Source organism: Cibotium barometz, chromosome 46 (genome assembly GCF_041138505.1).
Source record: "Cibotium barometz isolate CiBa-2024 chromosome 46, ASM4113850v1, whole genome shotgun sequence".
In the NCBI taxonomy this organism is placed as follows: Eukaryota; Viridiplantae; Streptophyta; class Polypodiopsida; order Cyatheales; family Cibotiaceae; genus Cibotium; species Cibotium barometz.
Window position 1 is genome coordinate 3,001,104 of NC_141091.1, and position 19,015 is coordinate 3,020,118.

Here is a 19,015-nt window from a genome sequence, read left to right on the forward strand (position 1 = left end):
CCTTAGGACCATTCTAGAATTCACCAAATGTTGACACAAGAGGGTGGAGAATGGCACTAGGGCCATTATACCATCCACAATGTGATTAGGAATGGCCCAAGGGCCATTCTAAAGCATATCATGGATGGTTAAATGGCCCTAGGTCCATTCTTTCAAGCACATTGTACACGTAGGATGGCCCTAGGGCCATTCTATAGCACATTGTGCTTACAAGAATGGCCCTAACGCCATTCTACCATTCACAATGTTGATGTTTTATGCATGCATATGTAGAGATTGGTCCTAAGACCATTCTAAAATTCACCAACAGTTGATCCACGAGAGTAGAGAATGTTCCTAGGACCATTGTTGGAATTTTAAAAAGTTATAGTGTTTGATGATGATATAAACAAAGATAAAGAATATACTTGAAAATGATGAACATATATTATACACATGATAATATATATATAATAAAAAAACTTAGTGTTTCCTTCTCTCTCTCTCTCTCTCTCTCTCTCTCTCTCTCTCTCTCTCTCTCTCTCTCTGCATTTACGTAGAGCACAAGTCCCTTTAGCTATGGAGTCACGAGAGAGAGAGAGAGAGAGAGAGAGAGAGAGAGAGAAAGCAGAGAATAAAATGCTCCCATCCCTAGGGATCTCGATCTTTCATCTGTCTATTGTGAAGAGGCCTCGTTAGAAGATGGACATCACAACCATGGGGGTTGTGATTCAGGACATATTTTAAAGACATGGAGAGGCCTCACCATAGTGCATTGACATCATCACAACTGTGGGGATGGTGGGAGTCAAATCCTACCATGATCCCCATGGAGCCAAATGCTCCCATCCCAGGGATCTCAACCTTCTACCCATCACCTGTCTATTGTGGATTACACATTTCAAAGGCATGGAGAGACCTCGCGAGACACAGGAGGTGGACATCATCTCACAGCCCTCATGGGGATGTGATTTACAACATTTCAAAGACATGGACGGACCTCACCACCACAAGAGGTGGATATCATTATAGCCTTGGAGACGCTGAGAGCCAAATGCTCCCATCCCTAGGGATCTCAATCTTCCACCCATCCAACGTGGATTTAAGACATGGAGAGGCCTCACCACAGAAGCTGGACATCATCACAACTCTATCTCTTATGGAGAATGAGAGTTCTATTATTAGATGAGACATGCATCTCCCCTTTCACGTCCTAGTATACACACTTGCAACTCGTGTTAACATCATAGCTACTTGTACTACTCTTGACACATGACCATAGCATAGGTAGCTAGTTTTTTAAAAAATTTCAGTATTTTCATGAAGCTATTGTAGCTACTTTTTGACACATGTTCATAGCATAGGTAGCTAGTTTTTTACACATGTTCATAGCATAGTTAGCCAATTTTTGGCACATGTTCATTACATAGGTTGTTATAGGTATATATTTTATCATATTTTTTATAAATTAATGATCTTACAAAAATATATTTAATTTAATTTGTGCAAGATTCAATTTAATGGAATATGCAAATGGGCACAAGATTAATGTATAGGTGTAAATGTGCACATAGTCATTTTATGTAACAAGGCCCACTAGCAATTTTATTTAGATAAAATTGCTAGTGGGCCACATTCCCTACGCCAGATCTTGAGGCAGCAGACCAGCGCATACTGGGGAGATTCATTCTAGACATACAGCGTCACAGAGAGACATCATTACAGGCTCAGACAGCTCTAGAGTGGGGGCGACAGACACAGATTACTACATTTTTTCAGAGATCCATCCCACTCCCAGCCCCTACACGGCAGGGAATTACTCTCCAGAGAGCAGAGACACTCATAGCCCGCAGGAGACAGAGGACACCTGGCTTTCAGACACCACGCCTATACTAGAGAGAGATGACAGAGATCAGAGCTCAGTTTCACAGAGAGGGTGCGGAGCGACTGGCTCGCTTCAGAGCAGACCCAGGCATGTTCTTCAGGGAGCTGTGGACACCCCTTCATTGATGTATACCATTTTATACCCCCAGTATGGTACAGGATGGAGCTAGCTAGGTTGCATATCATGATTGTATACTCCATGCATATAGCTTTGCATTCTCCTAGTAGTAGGGCTCCATCCCCTCCCTCACTCATTGTACTTATTGCACACCCAGATTCAGCTTTTGAGTTCAGTACTTTTTCATTTTGTTGGGATGACAGAGGATACCCCATACAGATACACCGATTTGTCTCATAGACCGAGTTCGGTTTTTTGGAAGATGTTAATAAAATCTCTCTCTCTCTCTCTCTCTCTCTCTCTCTCTCTCTCTCTCTCTCTCTCTCAGCATCGGCGATGTATGATATCTTATATCCCTCTTATGGCTATGGATGGAGTTAGACATAGATCTGCATAGCATGCTTGTACTACCCCTTCAGCATATAGAGATGCATCTTGCCTTAGCACTCCATCCACATCCCCTGTATATGGGCTCCACCGATCCATGATGATTCACAGTTGTATCCAGACACATGCACACTTTTTCTTTTGTTTCTTTTCTTCCGATGACCGGAAGAACACAGTTGTATTATTTTTTGTCTCATAGGCCGACTTTGGCCTCTCGTAGACGTTAATATATCTTTCTCTCTCTCTCTCTCTCTCTCTCTCTCTCTCTCAATAGGACAACACATTCTGCACACCTCAACACGTGGGGCTCTTCTAAAACTTATTTTATTGTTATACACAAAGGATCTCTATAGTACATTGACCCTATCTATCCTTTCGAGGACAACAGCTAATCTCACATTGCCTTGACATCCAGCTTTTTTGTCTCATAGGCCCTTTGAGTCTTTCATAGACATTAATAATCTCTCTCTCTCTCTCTCTCTCTCTCTCTCTCTCTCTCACACACACACACACACACACACACACACACACACATCAAGCTTTTCCCAAAGCTCTAGTCTTACAAAGAGCATTTCTTACGGGTGTTGGATATTTGGTAGTACTACACAGTGAGGTCGTGTACTTATGGTACAGGCACTTTTATTCCACTTGGTTTTTTCCCATGGCCATCTAGGTGTGAACGGGCACCTTAGGGTTAGCTAGTATTATAAGTAACTTCATCCTTGGTTTAGAGTTGTTCATCATTTTTGCACTTCATTGTACCTTGAGTTATCGCTCCAAGTGAACTAGCCTTCTATGCTTTCTCTCTCTCTCCCTTATGTTCTCTTTAATCTATGAACATTGAGTAAGTGAGTGTTTGTAGCTTTAAAGCTACCAATGATTCACAACTTTATAAGCTTTCCATAGCTTGTTGCTGTCCTACAGATATTAGTTTTCTATAAAGTGGAGCTCAGGAGGTGTCATTCAAATTTTGTTTGAAGTTTTCAATTACTGTGTGAAGCACCTTGTGTGCAAAGAGCTCACACACTCGGCTCTACAGCAACTTATTTGGTGGTTTCCATTTGAGACAAGGAAGCATCTTTTATATGAAAAAGGACAAGTATTGTCATTCTCTATGTAGATGACATGCTAGTGATCGGCACCAAATGAGGATTTCATTAGAGCTTTCACAGCTGACCTTGCCTCAACTTTTGAGGTGTAAGATCTTGGTCTTTTGCACTACTATTTGTACATCAAGGCACTGCTTAAGAAGTTCAACATAAATAGTGACGCACCGATTTCTACATCAATGGAACCTGGTGTAAAACTTAGTCTGCAGGATACTCGTGAATCATTCAAAGTAACCACTTATGATTAAGTTGTAGGATACCTCATCTATTTGTGCAACTCACAGGCCAAACATCCAGTATGGTGTGTCACAACTTTCAAAGCCCTAGCACTAAGCATTGGTAGGCAGTTTAATGTATTTTTCGCTACTTGCAAGGCACTCAAGATCTTTAGATTGTTCTATAGGTGCCCAGCATACTATGAGATCATAGGGAGACCCCACTCCCTTTTCTTCGAGAAATTTGGTCCATTGTACATGATCATTGATTTCTCAAACCCCAGATGCCTCTGACTTTACATAGGGACTTCCTGTGGTGAATTATCAATCCTAAATTGTAGGAGGTTTGGAAGTACAAACACACTTATTAACACCAATACTTTTGTGAGCTAACCATGCACCTACCATGGAACACTCTCATTTGCAAAAGATCTCAGTATTATGTATTTCAAACTTCATTATTCCAAGAGTATATATGAAAACTCGCACACAAGAGGTGGACCCTAAGTAAAACACCAAAAGCATTTTCTTATATCTGCAATAAAATAACATGGAATATATTAACGCTTTTTTTTTTAAAGCAAAGTTCGACTATTGCATGCTCAAAATATAATAAATTTAAAAGAAATGTAATGCATTTAGAATTATGTTGCTTGACTTGTCTGCATGCAAACTCAAATTTAGCACAATGGCCTGATTGGGAGAGAGGGCGTCTCTCTCTCTCTCTCTCTCTCTCTCTCTCTCTCTCTCAGGTTGATCCATGACATAGTTGTTTGCAAAACTAGTCCTGCTCATGAGATACATAAAAAATGGTACGGTACGAAACTATGCAAGCGTAACTAATGCGAAACTATTTTTATTTTAATGGCTGTTTTTTTTTTGCGACTTTTTTATGCTCGTTTTTTTCTTCATGTTTTGTTTTACTGTTTTTTATGGCCGTTTGGGCAATGGGGCCTTTCTACCTTGCCACCTTCTCTTGACTTTGCATCTCTAAATGTGTACAAATACCTATTTTTCAAGTGTTTTTTTTTAGTCGATCGTTCCTCTACTATCGAACTAATTTTTCCGAAATGAAAAGTCCCGTATCGGTACCGTTTTTTCGTACCTTCGTCTCGTTTCGTACATTCGTACCTAACAACTATGATCCATGAGATTCTCTGCCAATATGGCATGTTCCCATCATAGAGGCCTGACATTCCCATTTCCATCAGATCAAACCGAGGCTTGTATCATTGTTATCTACTCACGGCAAGATCATCAATTGAATACATTTGCATTATACAAGTGTTAGACGTTTTCTTTTTATTTTTATTTTAGTTTTCCATGGCATAGTAGATCCGTGATACTATTGTGTTACTTTTGGTCCCGTAATTCTTGGGGTCTTTTATAGACATTAATCTATAGTGAGAGAGAGAGAGAGAGGTGTTAACGTCGGTAGAATGCAACACGAGAGAAAGATAGAGAACACTTACTCTAACCCAATGCACAAGAGGCAATGGACATCTTCAAAAAGGGGGGGGGGGGTATGGGTCTGAGGAGGAGAAAGGTTGGACGAGTTCAAAACGGCGGTGGACATCTTCACAAAATTCCAAACAAAAACTGTTTTCTACTTGGAGGAGTTGGCAGGATTTGGTCTCTCACCCCCCTTTTTTTTCAATCTCTCTTTTCCTCTTCTTTTCCTAACGATTCCAATGCCTTAAATTATTGCATAATTCTCTGCAGTAAACAACCAAAATCAGAAATTAGAGCTCAATTAATCCCCCCCTTTCTCCATTACTCCCTCTCCAAATTTTGAATTTTCTCCCTAAACATCGTAATGCGATTTTTTCTATGCATTTTCCCCCAACTCCAATATATAATATAATTGGCATTTTAAAAAACCCCAATTTAAAAATTGCCCTGCATTTTCCCCCAATTTTCCAATTTCCCCTCTCTCTCAGGCCATTCGCCAGAGATTTCTCAACGTTATCAACACTTTTCTGTTGCTACCTGCGAAATCAGAGCAAAAGATTCAGCATTAGTCCAAGATGAATCAACAGTGCATGCTCAGAAATCAGTATTCCACTCAGGATGGGTTCTTAGCCGAAAGGGAGATGTTTCTGCAACAGAAGGACATTGCCGCTGAGATCTAGGGTTCTGTTGATGATGATTGGGACAAGAAAGCTGAGGAGTGTGACTTGTGTACAGTGCTTCACAATTGTTAGACACGATGAGAAGGCCCAGCTCATGTGGATCTGCTCTGACACTGCCAGGGTTCCGTATCGTGCACATGACATCCACCTTTGCACAGGACTTACTGCAAGATGGCCGATCACCTTACGCACCATTGTTTGCAGACATTGTGGAGTTTGTCCGTGGACTACTTGATGGGGTCTCCCGCTTTCATGAGATCTTCCTATCGGGATTAGTCGCACATACATAGTCTTCACCATCGTGTCCCCAGTCCTCACCTATTTTACCCGACTCCTCTTTCTTTCTTTCTTTTTCAGGAAAAAGATCTTTCTATTTGTTACCAAGATAAACAGAAAATGGCTACGTACTAAACAGAGAGATTGCAGATCAGTCTTTGAAAGGAAAGAGTCCCAAAGCTTAGATCAGTCTTTGAAAGGAAAGAGTCCCAAAGCTTTGCTGAGACCTCAAACCTTTTTACATGATAAGGCTTTACTGAAAAGATTTGCCACATTTTCATGTGTATAACAATAGATCAAATTGATCTCTCCAGCATGGAGTCTCTCTATGATATAGTGATAATGCACTTCAATGTGCTTGGTCTTGGCATAAAAGATATGATTCTTTACAAATGCAATTGTACTCTGATTGTCAGTGAAGATAAGAGTAGGGATGTCTGAAGGGACGCAATGATCCTCCATCAATCTTCTCAACCATACACATTCAATTGTCACAGTGAATGTTGCTCTGTATTCGGCTTCACAAGGCGATGTTGCTATAGTTGGTTGTTCTTGCTCTAGAGATTTTTTGTTTTTGTTTTTCTTCCATATCTTCCTCATCACCTTCCTTCCCTCTTCTTCTCTGGCCTCCCTCCTTTCCTTTCCCATCTTCTACTACTTCTTTCACCTCTACTCCTCCTTCCTTCATTTTCTTCTTCTTCTTTCTTTCTCTTCTTCTCCTTTCTTCTTTTTCCCTTCTCTTCATACACCATCCTTCAATGTCTTAAATCTTTCCCAATTTCTACCTTCTCTTCTTCAATTTCTTAAGAGTCCTTGATTGAACCACTTGTAGCATCTAAACAAGCAAACTTGCCATAATGCCTCACTCCAAGATGTGTGAGAAGACACTATTTTTCATCATTACACTATGCTTTTAGATGGCTACTATAAGTTCTTTAAGTATTTATACTTTATGAAATTATTGATTTTTCGAAACCTCACGGTTTCTTAGCCGAGGGACGAAACCTTTAAAAAAAACCCGAAAAATCTCGAAACATTTCTTATGACTATGCAACAGAAGTGTGACTAAACCTCGCATGCCACAACTAGACATCTGTCATTGCATTAGAAGTATTTGTTAGACAAGCAACATCACACTTGTGATACATGTCTAATTTGCACAAACCACCTACGGTTAATAATCCAGTAAAAACAATTTATTTGTCATAGACAATGTATTTTTCAACATTAAGACATCCTCTTGCTAGAGCGGGTATAGAAAGTATATTTTTGTGAATTCTTGGAATACAAAGTATACTTTCAAGACAAAGGTCCTCACTACTAATAGTAGTGAGAACTACCTCATCAATACCTTCGACTGGGTAAGAGGCATTTTTGGCACACATGACAGTATGACCACTTCACGCATTCTCCAAATTTTTCATCAAACTTCTTTGAGAAGTTATGTGCTTAGAAGCACCACTATCAAGAAACCAATTGTTAGCGACAGTTGCACTCAAACATGTATCCTATTCCGGATTATATTTGATGGAAGCAAACCTACAAACACTCACTCACTCAGTGTTCACAGATTAAAGAGAACACAAGAGAGATAAAGAGTGTAGATGGCTAGTTCAATTGGAGTAATAGCTTAAAGTACAATAAAGTACAAAATGAAAAACAACCCTAAACTAAGGATAAAGTTGCTTATATGCTAGCTAGCCCTAAGGTGCATGTTCACACCTAGATGGCCATAGTAAAAAACCCACTGGGACAAAAGTGTCCATGGCATAAATATATTACCTAATAGTGTAGTACTATCACATATCTAATAATATGGAGCAGGTAGACTTTCATGTTGGACACCTATCCTGACATTTCAAGGCCTAAATGGAGATCAAGATGAGCCCAAAGGTGGAGCTTTCTGCATAGGATTTTCTAGTTTTTCTTTATAGATCGAGTCTACACTACAGACAATGGCACCAACTATGACCATGGACCTACGTGATCGTGGCCAGGACGTCCCGCGTATACAGGCCTATATAGATAGATACACGTCCAGTTCCTTCTCAACATAGTTCATCATTCATCATTGTGAGTTTACTCCCTAGCTTTTACTAGCTTACAGGCCTATATAGCTATACACAGCCAATCCCTTCTCAACATAATTCATTAATCATCACTGTAAGTTTACTCCCTAGCTTTTACTAGCATACAGTCTCTATCTTAGCTATTCTAGATCAACCATAGAAGCTCCCTTCACAACACACTTCAATAATAGAATATTCTTCTCTATCTCTGTTATTTTGCAATTTAATTTTTAAAGTTTTTTGCTATGAAAGATACTATTTCTTGTGAGTGTTCTCTCTTGTATACACCACACAATGTATCTTTTTATAGAGTATAGTCTGGACTTCCCTTTCTTGAATCTCTCTCAATAAGAGATCAATCACATTATCAGACTAGACTTGAGTCCACAAGAGTCAGAAATGTGGCCAACATCCATAGAGCTTCCCACAAAGCTCCAGTATCACATGAAATACTAGCTAAAAATATATCAAGGAGCTCTTTGTGCAAATTTTAGATAGATGGATAGAGAGAGAGATAGACATATGGACTAATAGATAGATATATTGATAGGTGGGTAGGTACTAGATGGATAGATAGATAAATGAATACTTAAATAGGTTAATGGATAGATTGCTCATTGGGGAGAGAGAAAAAGTCAAATTTCCCATAAACTTCCACTTGTAACATCTTATTATGCAATATAATCACACGATCATGAACATGTGTTTGAATAATGTAAACTCACCTCCAGATTATGGATCGTGTGTCCACGTACTTGTGTCCTTCCATTGGAGTCTTCATACCTTTCCAAGATTTCGGACATGCTAAAAGAACACAAACATCAAAGCATGAGATATAACACTACTTACAGATAAACATTTAGTTGTAAGACTATGTGTGAGTACTCTATAAGAGTATGCCATTAATAAGCTTTCAAAATGCAATTCTTGAAAATAATTTTGCATTCACAAAAACGCTCAAATAATTGATATCAGAACATTTAGCTCATTAATAAACTACAAGAGATCATGCTATTAGTGCCAAAAAGAAAGAACAATAACCACCTTTGTCTTAAGTTTATGCCTAAAAGTGGTTATGTTTTCAAATGTTTTTCTTGAAAGAAAGCAAGAGAGGGAGAGAGAAAGATGTGAGGGAAAGGGTAGGAGCAAAACCATCATAACGAATATTTTACCATTGTCTCACAATTTTTTTCTTATAGAAAAAACAAGAGTTAAGAGAGAGAGATTACAATTATGATATATATTGAGATATCATGATCTAATTTTCATGTCTTTTGTAGTGACAAAAGATTCTTTTGGAGATAAAACAAAGCCAATAACTTTAAATAAATGCTAAAATCCTTCTTTCGCAACTTATCTTAGCTATATGTTTTGTCTACCATAATAAAGCCATTTTATCAAGATAAAAGTGTTAAGTATAAGACCAATGCACTCTTGTTGGTTTAAAGTTCTATTCTAGTCAAACATGTCACTCGAGTAAGGAGAATGCTTAAAGAAAAAATAAAACAAAAGATAAAACAAAAGGAATCATGATGTAAAATAATCAACAGACTATGATTTATTAATAAATTATTCAAATCTAGGAAAGAAATTTAAATTGAACAAATATTAGATATCTTTGTTATAAATGAAAATGTGGAAAATGCATTAACTTACATGATGATAAAGACATATCTAATATTCAAGTATCACATTGATAGACTATTACAATGAGACTATTGGTTTACATAGAGCTACTTAGCTACAACCAAGGTGGATAGAATATATCCATGGCGTGTGTGTGCACAGAGAGAGAGAGAGAGAGAGAGAGAGAGAGAGAGAGAGAGAGAGGTAGTATTGCATGACTTAATGATAGATTCTATTGATGTGATAGAAGTATTGTTCACTCACCAAGTATAATGCTTTTATTTCTTTTGACCCATACAAATATCACACACTAGTAAGTTTATGCCACATGGCATACTTACCAAATCCAATCATAAGAGTGTGTTCATACACTACTACCACACTACAAATATCACACTAGGAAGTGTATACCACATGGCAAACTTATCTTATCTAGTCATAAGAGCATGTTTACACACTACTAGCACACTAACGCTTTTAAGGGTTGTTCACCCAAACACATAAGGATTCACAAACAGAGGTTCACACATATGAGGGGATACACACACGAGACTTTGAATCCCAATAGAGACCACTGTATTTTTTCTCAAAAATGACATCCTTGTGACTTATCAAAGTTATAAATTACATTACAAGTAAATAAAATTAATGTCTCTTGAATTTAGTTTGATGTTTTAACTAACATTGTATTGTACTTGTTTAAAGCTTAGTATACTGACCTTAAAGTTATGCAAATAGAATATGCTCTTTTATATTATAAATGCCAATTGTCCATTGGTTTGATGGCATAGTTAAATGAAGATTATACTTGAAAATGGTACTTATGTTTAATAAGTAAAGGATTCATGAAAAAACATGCCAATCAACTTTTAAAATATGATAGATGTACATTGATCAAATATAAATAAAATAAAATAAAAGATCAATCCCAATTGTTGGTGCTCTTTAGAAAGAGGTTAATATTTTTTACTAGTCTTAATAGGCCCACAATGATTTCCTTAAAAAATGATCTTTGATTAAACCTGAAAAAAAGAAAGATTCAAATCGATTATAAAAAGAATCGTGTCATGTGATTTTGCTCACTTTGCAGGCAATTAGAAGGTTTTCTTTGTGACAATAATATAGTGAATACCATGTAAAGAGCATCTCCCCAAGAACACCATGTAAAAAGTGTCTCCCCAAGGGATCAATTTAAAACAAAGTCCAAATAGACTTTGTTCACTAAGTTTTGATTTAATATATTCTTAATAAAAATGAAGTAACGGCCCACTAATCCTCTTGTACCCTACACCTTAGAAAATCTTCGTTCGTAGTTTCCCTAATAGCACTTTTAAAAAATTTCTTGGCTTCTAAACCAAGCGGTCATGCTTCACAACACAAATTTCTCCTATAAGATAATGTTTCGAGGCTCGATAATAAGCATAAAATATCGCCACGAACTTCTTATCATATACTGCATAATGTGATTGAATTGTTGAATGCTTATGATTGTCAAAGGCAATGTCTCGGCATTATTAAATGAGAATTGCACCAATTTTTACATGACTTTAAAAGGAAGATTGGAGTCTATGATATCCATTACTAAGGTTGTTGTTGAAGCAACATTTAGCTTATCAAAGGCATAAGAAGAAGCATCTATCCATGGAAAAGCATGTGCTAACTCTAAAACCTCTGTCAAGGGTGTTGCAATCTCTAAAAGCTTATAAACCTTTGTGTAATAAAAATTGGTGAGATCCAAGAATGATCTGACATTATAAATTATTTTGCAACATTTGCAAATCGATAATAACCTATCAAAATTTCACCTTTATATGGATTGATAAAAAGGACATTATCACGCAATATCTGAAAAACTTGATGCAAATGCCTTTTACACTCGCTATTGGGAATGGCAAAAATCTTGGTTAGCTACTCTAGCACATGTGGTCTTTGGGTGTCCTCCATTGTTTGATACTCATTCGGCCTTTGTTTCTACGCAAAACACTTTCTAGCCCACCTCACTTTCTACTGCTATCTAGCCCTCACTTTCTATCCCACCTCACTTCCTACCCTAGATCAAAATTGAGACACTAATTTCTCATCGCTTTATAACTTTTGCTTGTATGAGATTCTCAAATAGATATCAATACTTGATTGCCACACCATGTTAAATCCTACCATAAATGATAAGACACTAACATACACATAGTCCACGCAGGATCAAGATATGACGCACAATAAATAATTTAGAAGAATTTGTCCCGAGTTGAGTGCACGAGTGGTTTATTTTCATTCAATACTCTTTATTACCTTTATTTCCAAATGGTGATCAAGCTCGTTGCTCCATTTTTGCTGACTGTTAGTAGACTGATTAAGAAATATATGGATTGGGATGTCTAGTAAACCTCCCCAAGGTATTGTCATGTGTAGAGATCTGAAGCAGGTCTATTTGCACACCTATGAAGGACTGTTAGGGTATTGCATGAAAGATTTGCACAAGCCGCACTTTAGGTTTTAAGTAGATTTGTTTGCACACCTATGAAGGCATGTTAGGGTATTACACGAAAGATTTGCACAAACCTCATTTTAGGTTTGTTTGCACACCTATGAAGGCATGTTAGGGTATTGCATGAAAGATTTGCACAAGCCGCACTTAAGGTTCTTTCCGCACAGTGTGACATCCAAAGAAATGACAAGGGGTCATGAGCAATACGTATTGTATGGCCAAGGTGACCTAAGAGACAAAGTATGTATCATACCCATCAACCTGTTTAATCGTGCCTATGTATACATGGATAATTATATACCAAATAGACTTGGTCCACCTCTGGAGTCAACCTTGCTATGCATGATGTGAACTGGCAAGTACGATCCCTCAATCAATTGGATCATTCCGAAGATAGGGAATAACATGGATAAAAGAAGAGTTACAATAGCGTGGAAAGTGATGAACGCGCCGCATATTACGCCATGTGTAGACATTAATGCCATATTCTTTTCCGACAATGTTTCTTTCGAGTATTTTGGAGGTTGTGATGCTGTTGAAGAACCACCAATGGAAGATAATGAAGAAGACCAAGAGGAAGACCTGCCCCGAACCTCAAACAACCCTATCTCACTTAATAGTGATGAAGATGAACTTGATTCAACGACAAGTATAGCTCAGTGTGGAAAAGACATGCCTTGAAGGATTCGATCTTGCATGATCAAGATTTTGCCCCGCTCTCCATAACACAGCACAAAAAAGACGTTATATTTATGTAGTGTTCTCATGTATATGAACTGTTGTTTATGAATTGTTTTGACATGCTATGTGGTCCAAAAATACGGTTGATACTCAGATACTATAATAAATCACTTATTTAATAAAATACCTTTGCATATTTTTATGGCCTACTTTTTATGTCTATTTTTATAATCATTATTTTTATCAATCTTCATTTGTACTAAATTTTATTTGTATCTGTAATTTTATAAATTTGTAAATTAATAATAATTATTTTTACAAATTATTTTTTTCCCTCGGCTCTTAATTTAAAAACTGAAAATCATATCCCTTTAATTGATGAAAAAAATACTAAGTGAAAAAATTATAGAAATCACGGAAATTAAAAATTCATAAGTTTTCAAAAGTTTTATAATATTAAAAAATTATGTAATTTCCAAAGAATCTCGACTGCCTACCAAAACAAAATTTAAAAAATATGTGCAGTCTTGAGGTCAAAAAAAATGTAAAGTCCTAAGGCTAAGGTTTAAAAGAATGTAAACTGCTAACATTACAACCTTAGGCAGCGAGATTTTTGTTTTTACTAATTAATACTACGAGTGAATAGGGCACTGAGTGAGTGAATAGTCTTCACAAGACGAGTCCTTTGGATTAGAAAAGATGAACTTACTACCTATCACAAACAGCTCCTTTAGAGAAGCAAAAGGAAGAATCTAGATATTAGATACAACTATATGTCCCATAGGATGATCAACAAAGATAGTATTGACAAGGTCTACTCAGACACTATAATTGAAGGACTTTTATCTAAGAGTCTTTACATGCTTCCAAGAAACCATAAAATGGTTCCAAACTTTATTAACACAACTAAGACTTTCCTTTCAAATTATTAGGAAATAACATTTATAGAGTTCTCATCCAAAAAAGGTAGACTTTCCTTTCAAATTAATAGGAAATAACGTTTATAGAGTTCTCATCCAAAAAAAGGTTAATGAGCCCAAGCTGCTCTATAAAACTCCCTTCAGTTTGTAAGCATACTCTCTATGCAACCAACAGAGAAAAAAACAAGACTTAGCCATGACCGCATGTAAAGGTTTCAAATGCTCAGATTAAAGGTTTTTCTGTTAACTTTTCTTGCTTCTCTACCGTAATTTTGAAAGTAAAAAAAAAAACCATTTAATATGATCCTTCTCCCAAATTTAGACCATTCAATCTTTCTCTGAAAGACTTTGGAGGAAGGTAGCTCCAAAGAGGAAGCAAAGTAGCTGCAACCAAGGTGTAAAAGACTCACGCAGCTGCAACCAAGGTGTAAAAGACTCGAGCAGTAGCAAGGAGGACCAAGAGCTCAACAAGGAGGAGCAAGGAAGAAATGATGCTCGGTTCGACTTTGTTTCATCATGAAGAAAGAGAAGAGTTTTTTAACATGTTAGATAGGTTTCCTAAGCTGTTTCCTCCTCATTACACTAACTTGATAAAACAACATAAGCAAGAGCTTAATCCAATCAGCAGCAAGCCTACAGGCTCCAGAGGGGGAAGGTTCAGGGCTAAGTAAGGACTTAGATAATAGTGTGTCTAGTGGTGAATCGACCAGAAGAGTTAGAAGAACACACCTCGTTAATGTTTAACATTGATAGAGTATTATCAATTAGAGTTGTAAGAAGAAAAAAAAAGAGTAATGACCATGATCCCCTCCTGCTGTTTTTCTGCAAGAAAAGCTGCTAGCAAGCAGTTTTTAGAATAGAATATGCTTGTTATCATCAATCCAATGCGACTCACAACTCAACTTAAAAAGAGCCTTTCATGAACCACACAATAAAGCCCTTGGTCCTAAACAGACCCAAATAAGATTTTTTTTATCCCCAAAAGGGAAAAAAAGAGTAGTAAACATATAAGAAAGTAAATGTATACCTACATTTATCAAAATAAAAGTAGGTAAGCGAAACAACCCATCAATAAGCACAAAACACCTTCATTGACAAATATATATATATATATATATATATATAAACAAAATTATATATATTTTTTGGATAAGAATAGACAAATGTTGTTCTATAAGATTGACTAACATAAAGCATGGACAACAATAAATCACTTGGGTGGTATGAATAAAACTTAAAGAAAAGTTTAAAGGAAGATGCTCACATCTAAGATCCTTATATAATAAACCTCTTTTATATTATTATGCAAACTAAGTACTTACTAATATAGACTTAAGGGAAGATCGTTTGATGGTATCTTCTTACCCCACGCAAAGGTTGCTTGGTCTTCTTTCTCGATACAAGGCTAGCCCCTTTCCCGATAGTTCAACACTCATCACTGTGAGTTTACTTCTAGCTTCTACTAGTACACAACCTCCATCTTAGCAATTCCAAATCAATTATCAAAGCTCTCTTCACACAGGAGAATATGGGTGTGGGGTTATAGCCTCCATCTTAGTAGTTTCAAATCAACAAATTGAACCTCCTTTCATAGGAGCACACGGGTGTGAGGCTTACAGCCTCTGTCTTAGCAATTCCAAATCAGTCGCGTTGAAGCTCCCTTCACAAGAGCACATGGGTGTGGGGCTTTTCCATCTATTGTACCATTTCAGTAATATAGTATTCTTCTCTAACTCTGTTATTGTGCAATTTGAGTTTTTAAGTTTTGTGCTCTGAAAGATTCTACTTCGTGTCAGAGTTCTCTTGTACACACTCTACGTCGTGTATCCTCTTACAATAATAATGAGTAATATCAACAAAATCATCAAGAAAACAAACATTAAAGAATCATAGATCATTATCAAACCAAGCAAGCAATAATGAGCAAGCTATTGTGATCCATCAAGAATGGTTGATTGATTAAGATCATCATTATCAAGCGTTAAGGAGTGAGTACTAATTAGCCATCAGTGAGCTATGGTTATTAACATTATTGACATCAATAAAGCAAGAGTGACACCAAGAACATTGACAAGAAGACATGTAAACTAAGATATGGGTTTAATGATATCATTAAGAAAACCCTTTAACTGTGATCGATTTCTAAGCAATCAACAAAAAGAATGGAGAGTTGTGAAGCAATCAATCAAAAGAATGGAGAGTTGTGAATTATTGAGAATTTTGAAGAGAGGTCAGCTACATAAGAGCTACAGTATGAAAAGTGAAGGACATTCTAAAGAGATGTCGGCTGTAGAAGAGCTACAGTATGACAAGAGAAGGACATTCTAAAGATAATTCAAGATAATAATTTTCAAGATTACCGTGATTATTTATTTTTCTAACTAGCCTTAGGGCTAAGCGTCATGTGCATGCTTGCCCATGTACATTCTCAAAGCTAATCCAGAAGGGGCAACAGAGAAAAAGAGCATTAGAACTAGGACATGGAGCACAGAGTGCTGTTTGGCAGTGTGAGGATTGGAGCAAAGGCATGAAGAAGGCTTGTCGGCTGTCGGCTGCAGAGGGTCTGTCGGCTGAATCAGTGGGAGTCGGCTGCACCAGGACTGCTGTCAACTACAGGCGCTTCAGATAATGTGGAGTTATGACCAGTCGGGCTGGCCGACTGCAGCACTCCAAGAGGTCCAAGAGGCTATATAGGGCACTCAAGGCTCATCATTGTAATCATTCATTCCTTTATGGAATGGGTCCTTAGGGTCCAAGCATAGGACAGATTTTAGGTGTTGTTCACCTTTTGTATGAGGTAACCTAGGGCTGTAGAAAAGTACCTTTTTGTACTATATGAAATATACTGAATTTCCAGCCATATCTCTCTCTCTCTACTCTCCCTTCTGTCTACGTTTTTGCATCAGCATGCTCTCAGTGGTGTTTAGGGCTAAAGAAGACCCCCAGAGCTTTCGCGTGTTACACCAAGATCCTCCTGTAGTTATCGTTTTTACACGACCATAGGCATCGCCCATAGCTGCCTACCCATAGGTGCTATCTAATTTGCCTGTAGGGAACTCACCAACACCCGCGAAGGGAGGCTGACACAGGATAGAAGGCAAAGCGTTTCAGACGAATGAAGATCATCATGCAGGCCCAATAGTTAGTAGGCGATGCCATTAAGGAAGTGCCTTGTGGGGTTGACCTCCTTGTCCTAGACAAACACCTTTACCACTTGGGCTATCACCTCATTTGGATGATTTTTGATCTTTCAATTGATTATGAGAACACTAATCTTCTTTCTAAGAATTTGACTCTCAATTTCATAAACTATAAATAAATTAAGACTTAGATCAAGATTACATTGAAGATGAGAAGATAAGATCAAGATCACTTAAAGGTTTTGTCGTATAGCAGTGAGATTGAGATTACGGTCAAGATTGTAATTTAGTTTAGGATTGAGATTGTAATTTAGTTTGCGATTGAGATAACACCACTAAGGAGGTAGATTTGCATCTCTTTGGAATTGCAATTGAGATTACAATAGATATTATCATAAGTTTTCCATGGTCACACATGTATATTTGAGTCTCTTCTAGAGATGCAAATGAGATTTATGGAGGCAAACTTGAGGCCATTTATGGTTGCAATTGAGATTGTAATAAAGATTAAGATTATGAAAAGCTAGGGAATGGTAGCAAGGTTTGAGATCTTCCAAAGAGTATTATGCATTCCTATTTTTCATATAATAAGATAGGACATCACATTCTTGGAAGACATATATTTGTCTTTTGTGGATATTGCAACAAGTGTAAACAAATAAGTACTTTTGTGAACTTTCGACTATGTACGTAATTTGATAATCCACATTTTCGTGAGTTGAAGCCTCACAAACATGTTACCTCAGTTATGGCCGAAATGTAAAGGTTTCAAATACGCGCTCTAACGCATTCTTAAAAGAGAATACATTCTATTTAAGTTTGGTGTAACACAAAGCATGGAACTCCTTTTTATATTATAAATTTCTATATTATAAATTATATAGATCAATTGGGTGGTATGCAAAAGGACTTACATAAAAGTTTAAAGAAAGATGCTTACTTCTAGGGTGCCTTAGATGATAAAGAAACTTTTTATTGTTTTAGGTGTAGTACTAGAATTATAAAAAGAAAATCATCTAAGAAGAGCTTCATAGTCTTTTAAAACCATTAAGGTTATTTAGAGAGGACGTTGTTGATCACACTCTGCTCTTTTTGTCGCAAGAATGTTGCTAAGTAGAGAGGTCCTTAAAAAAGGCTTCTTATTACACTTGAAAGATCATCAATAATAGTATCGCGTAATCAAGTATCTATGATTGCTTCCTAGAATCACTACTCAACTCTTCCACACAAAAAAAGCCTTTCATGAAACCACAAAATAATCTTTTGGTTCTAAACAAATTCAAATATAAGGAAAGATGGACATCTAAAATAAATTCTTATTTTTAAAATATCTTTTAAAATTTTTAAGAAGACGAAGTACTCACAAAACAAAGATGGTTTTATTGATGGCTATTGAGGCAATTACACTCTCAAAGAAAGTATCACAACTGTTTAGACAAACTTAAAGAAACTAAATGTCTGTGAAAATGATTTAAAAATATGCAATCATAAGACCAAATTATATCCAAATATCCAACCTTTTTTAAGGACCTCTCTACTTAGCAACATGCTTGCAATAGGAGAGTGTGATCATCAATAATAGTATCGTGTAATCGAGTATCTATGATTGCTTCCTAGAATCACTACTCAACTCTTCCACACAAAAAGGGCCTTTCATAAAACCACAAAATAATCTTTTGGTTCTAAAAAAATTCAAATATAAGGAAAGATGTACATCTAAACTAAATTCTTATTTTTTAAATATCTTTTAAAAAATTTAAGAAGACAAAGTACTCACAAAACAAAGATGGTTTTATTAATGGCTATTGAGGCAATTGCACTATCAAAGAAAGTATCACAAGTGTTTAGAAAAAATTAAAGAAACTAAATGTCTGCGAAAATGATTGAAAAATATGCAATCATTAGACCAAAATATATATAACCTTATAAATTGAGAGAATAATTACATTATAAACAAACACAAACAAGACAGTGCTAGTAAAAATTTTGCAAAG

The 19,015-nt window shown here is 36.7% G+C and overlaps 1 protein-coding gene across 2 annotated transcripts in view; it reads right to left on the minus strand.

Annotated features, from left to right (window-relative positions):
- The window catches only part of LOC147611810 (MADS-box transcription factor 23-like), a 48,154-nt gene that overhangs the window by 16,752 nt on the left and 12,387 nt on the right, over positions 1–19,015 (minus strand). For both annotated transcript variants that reach the window (XM_086783654.1, XM_086783652.1), the window contains exon 2: positions 8,895–8,973. In XM_086783654.1, the coding sequence (XP_086639780.1) occupies positions 8,895–8,973 (79 nt within the window). The remainder of the gene's footprint in view (positions 1–8,894; positions 8,974–19,015) is intronic.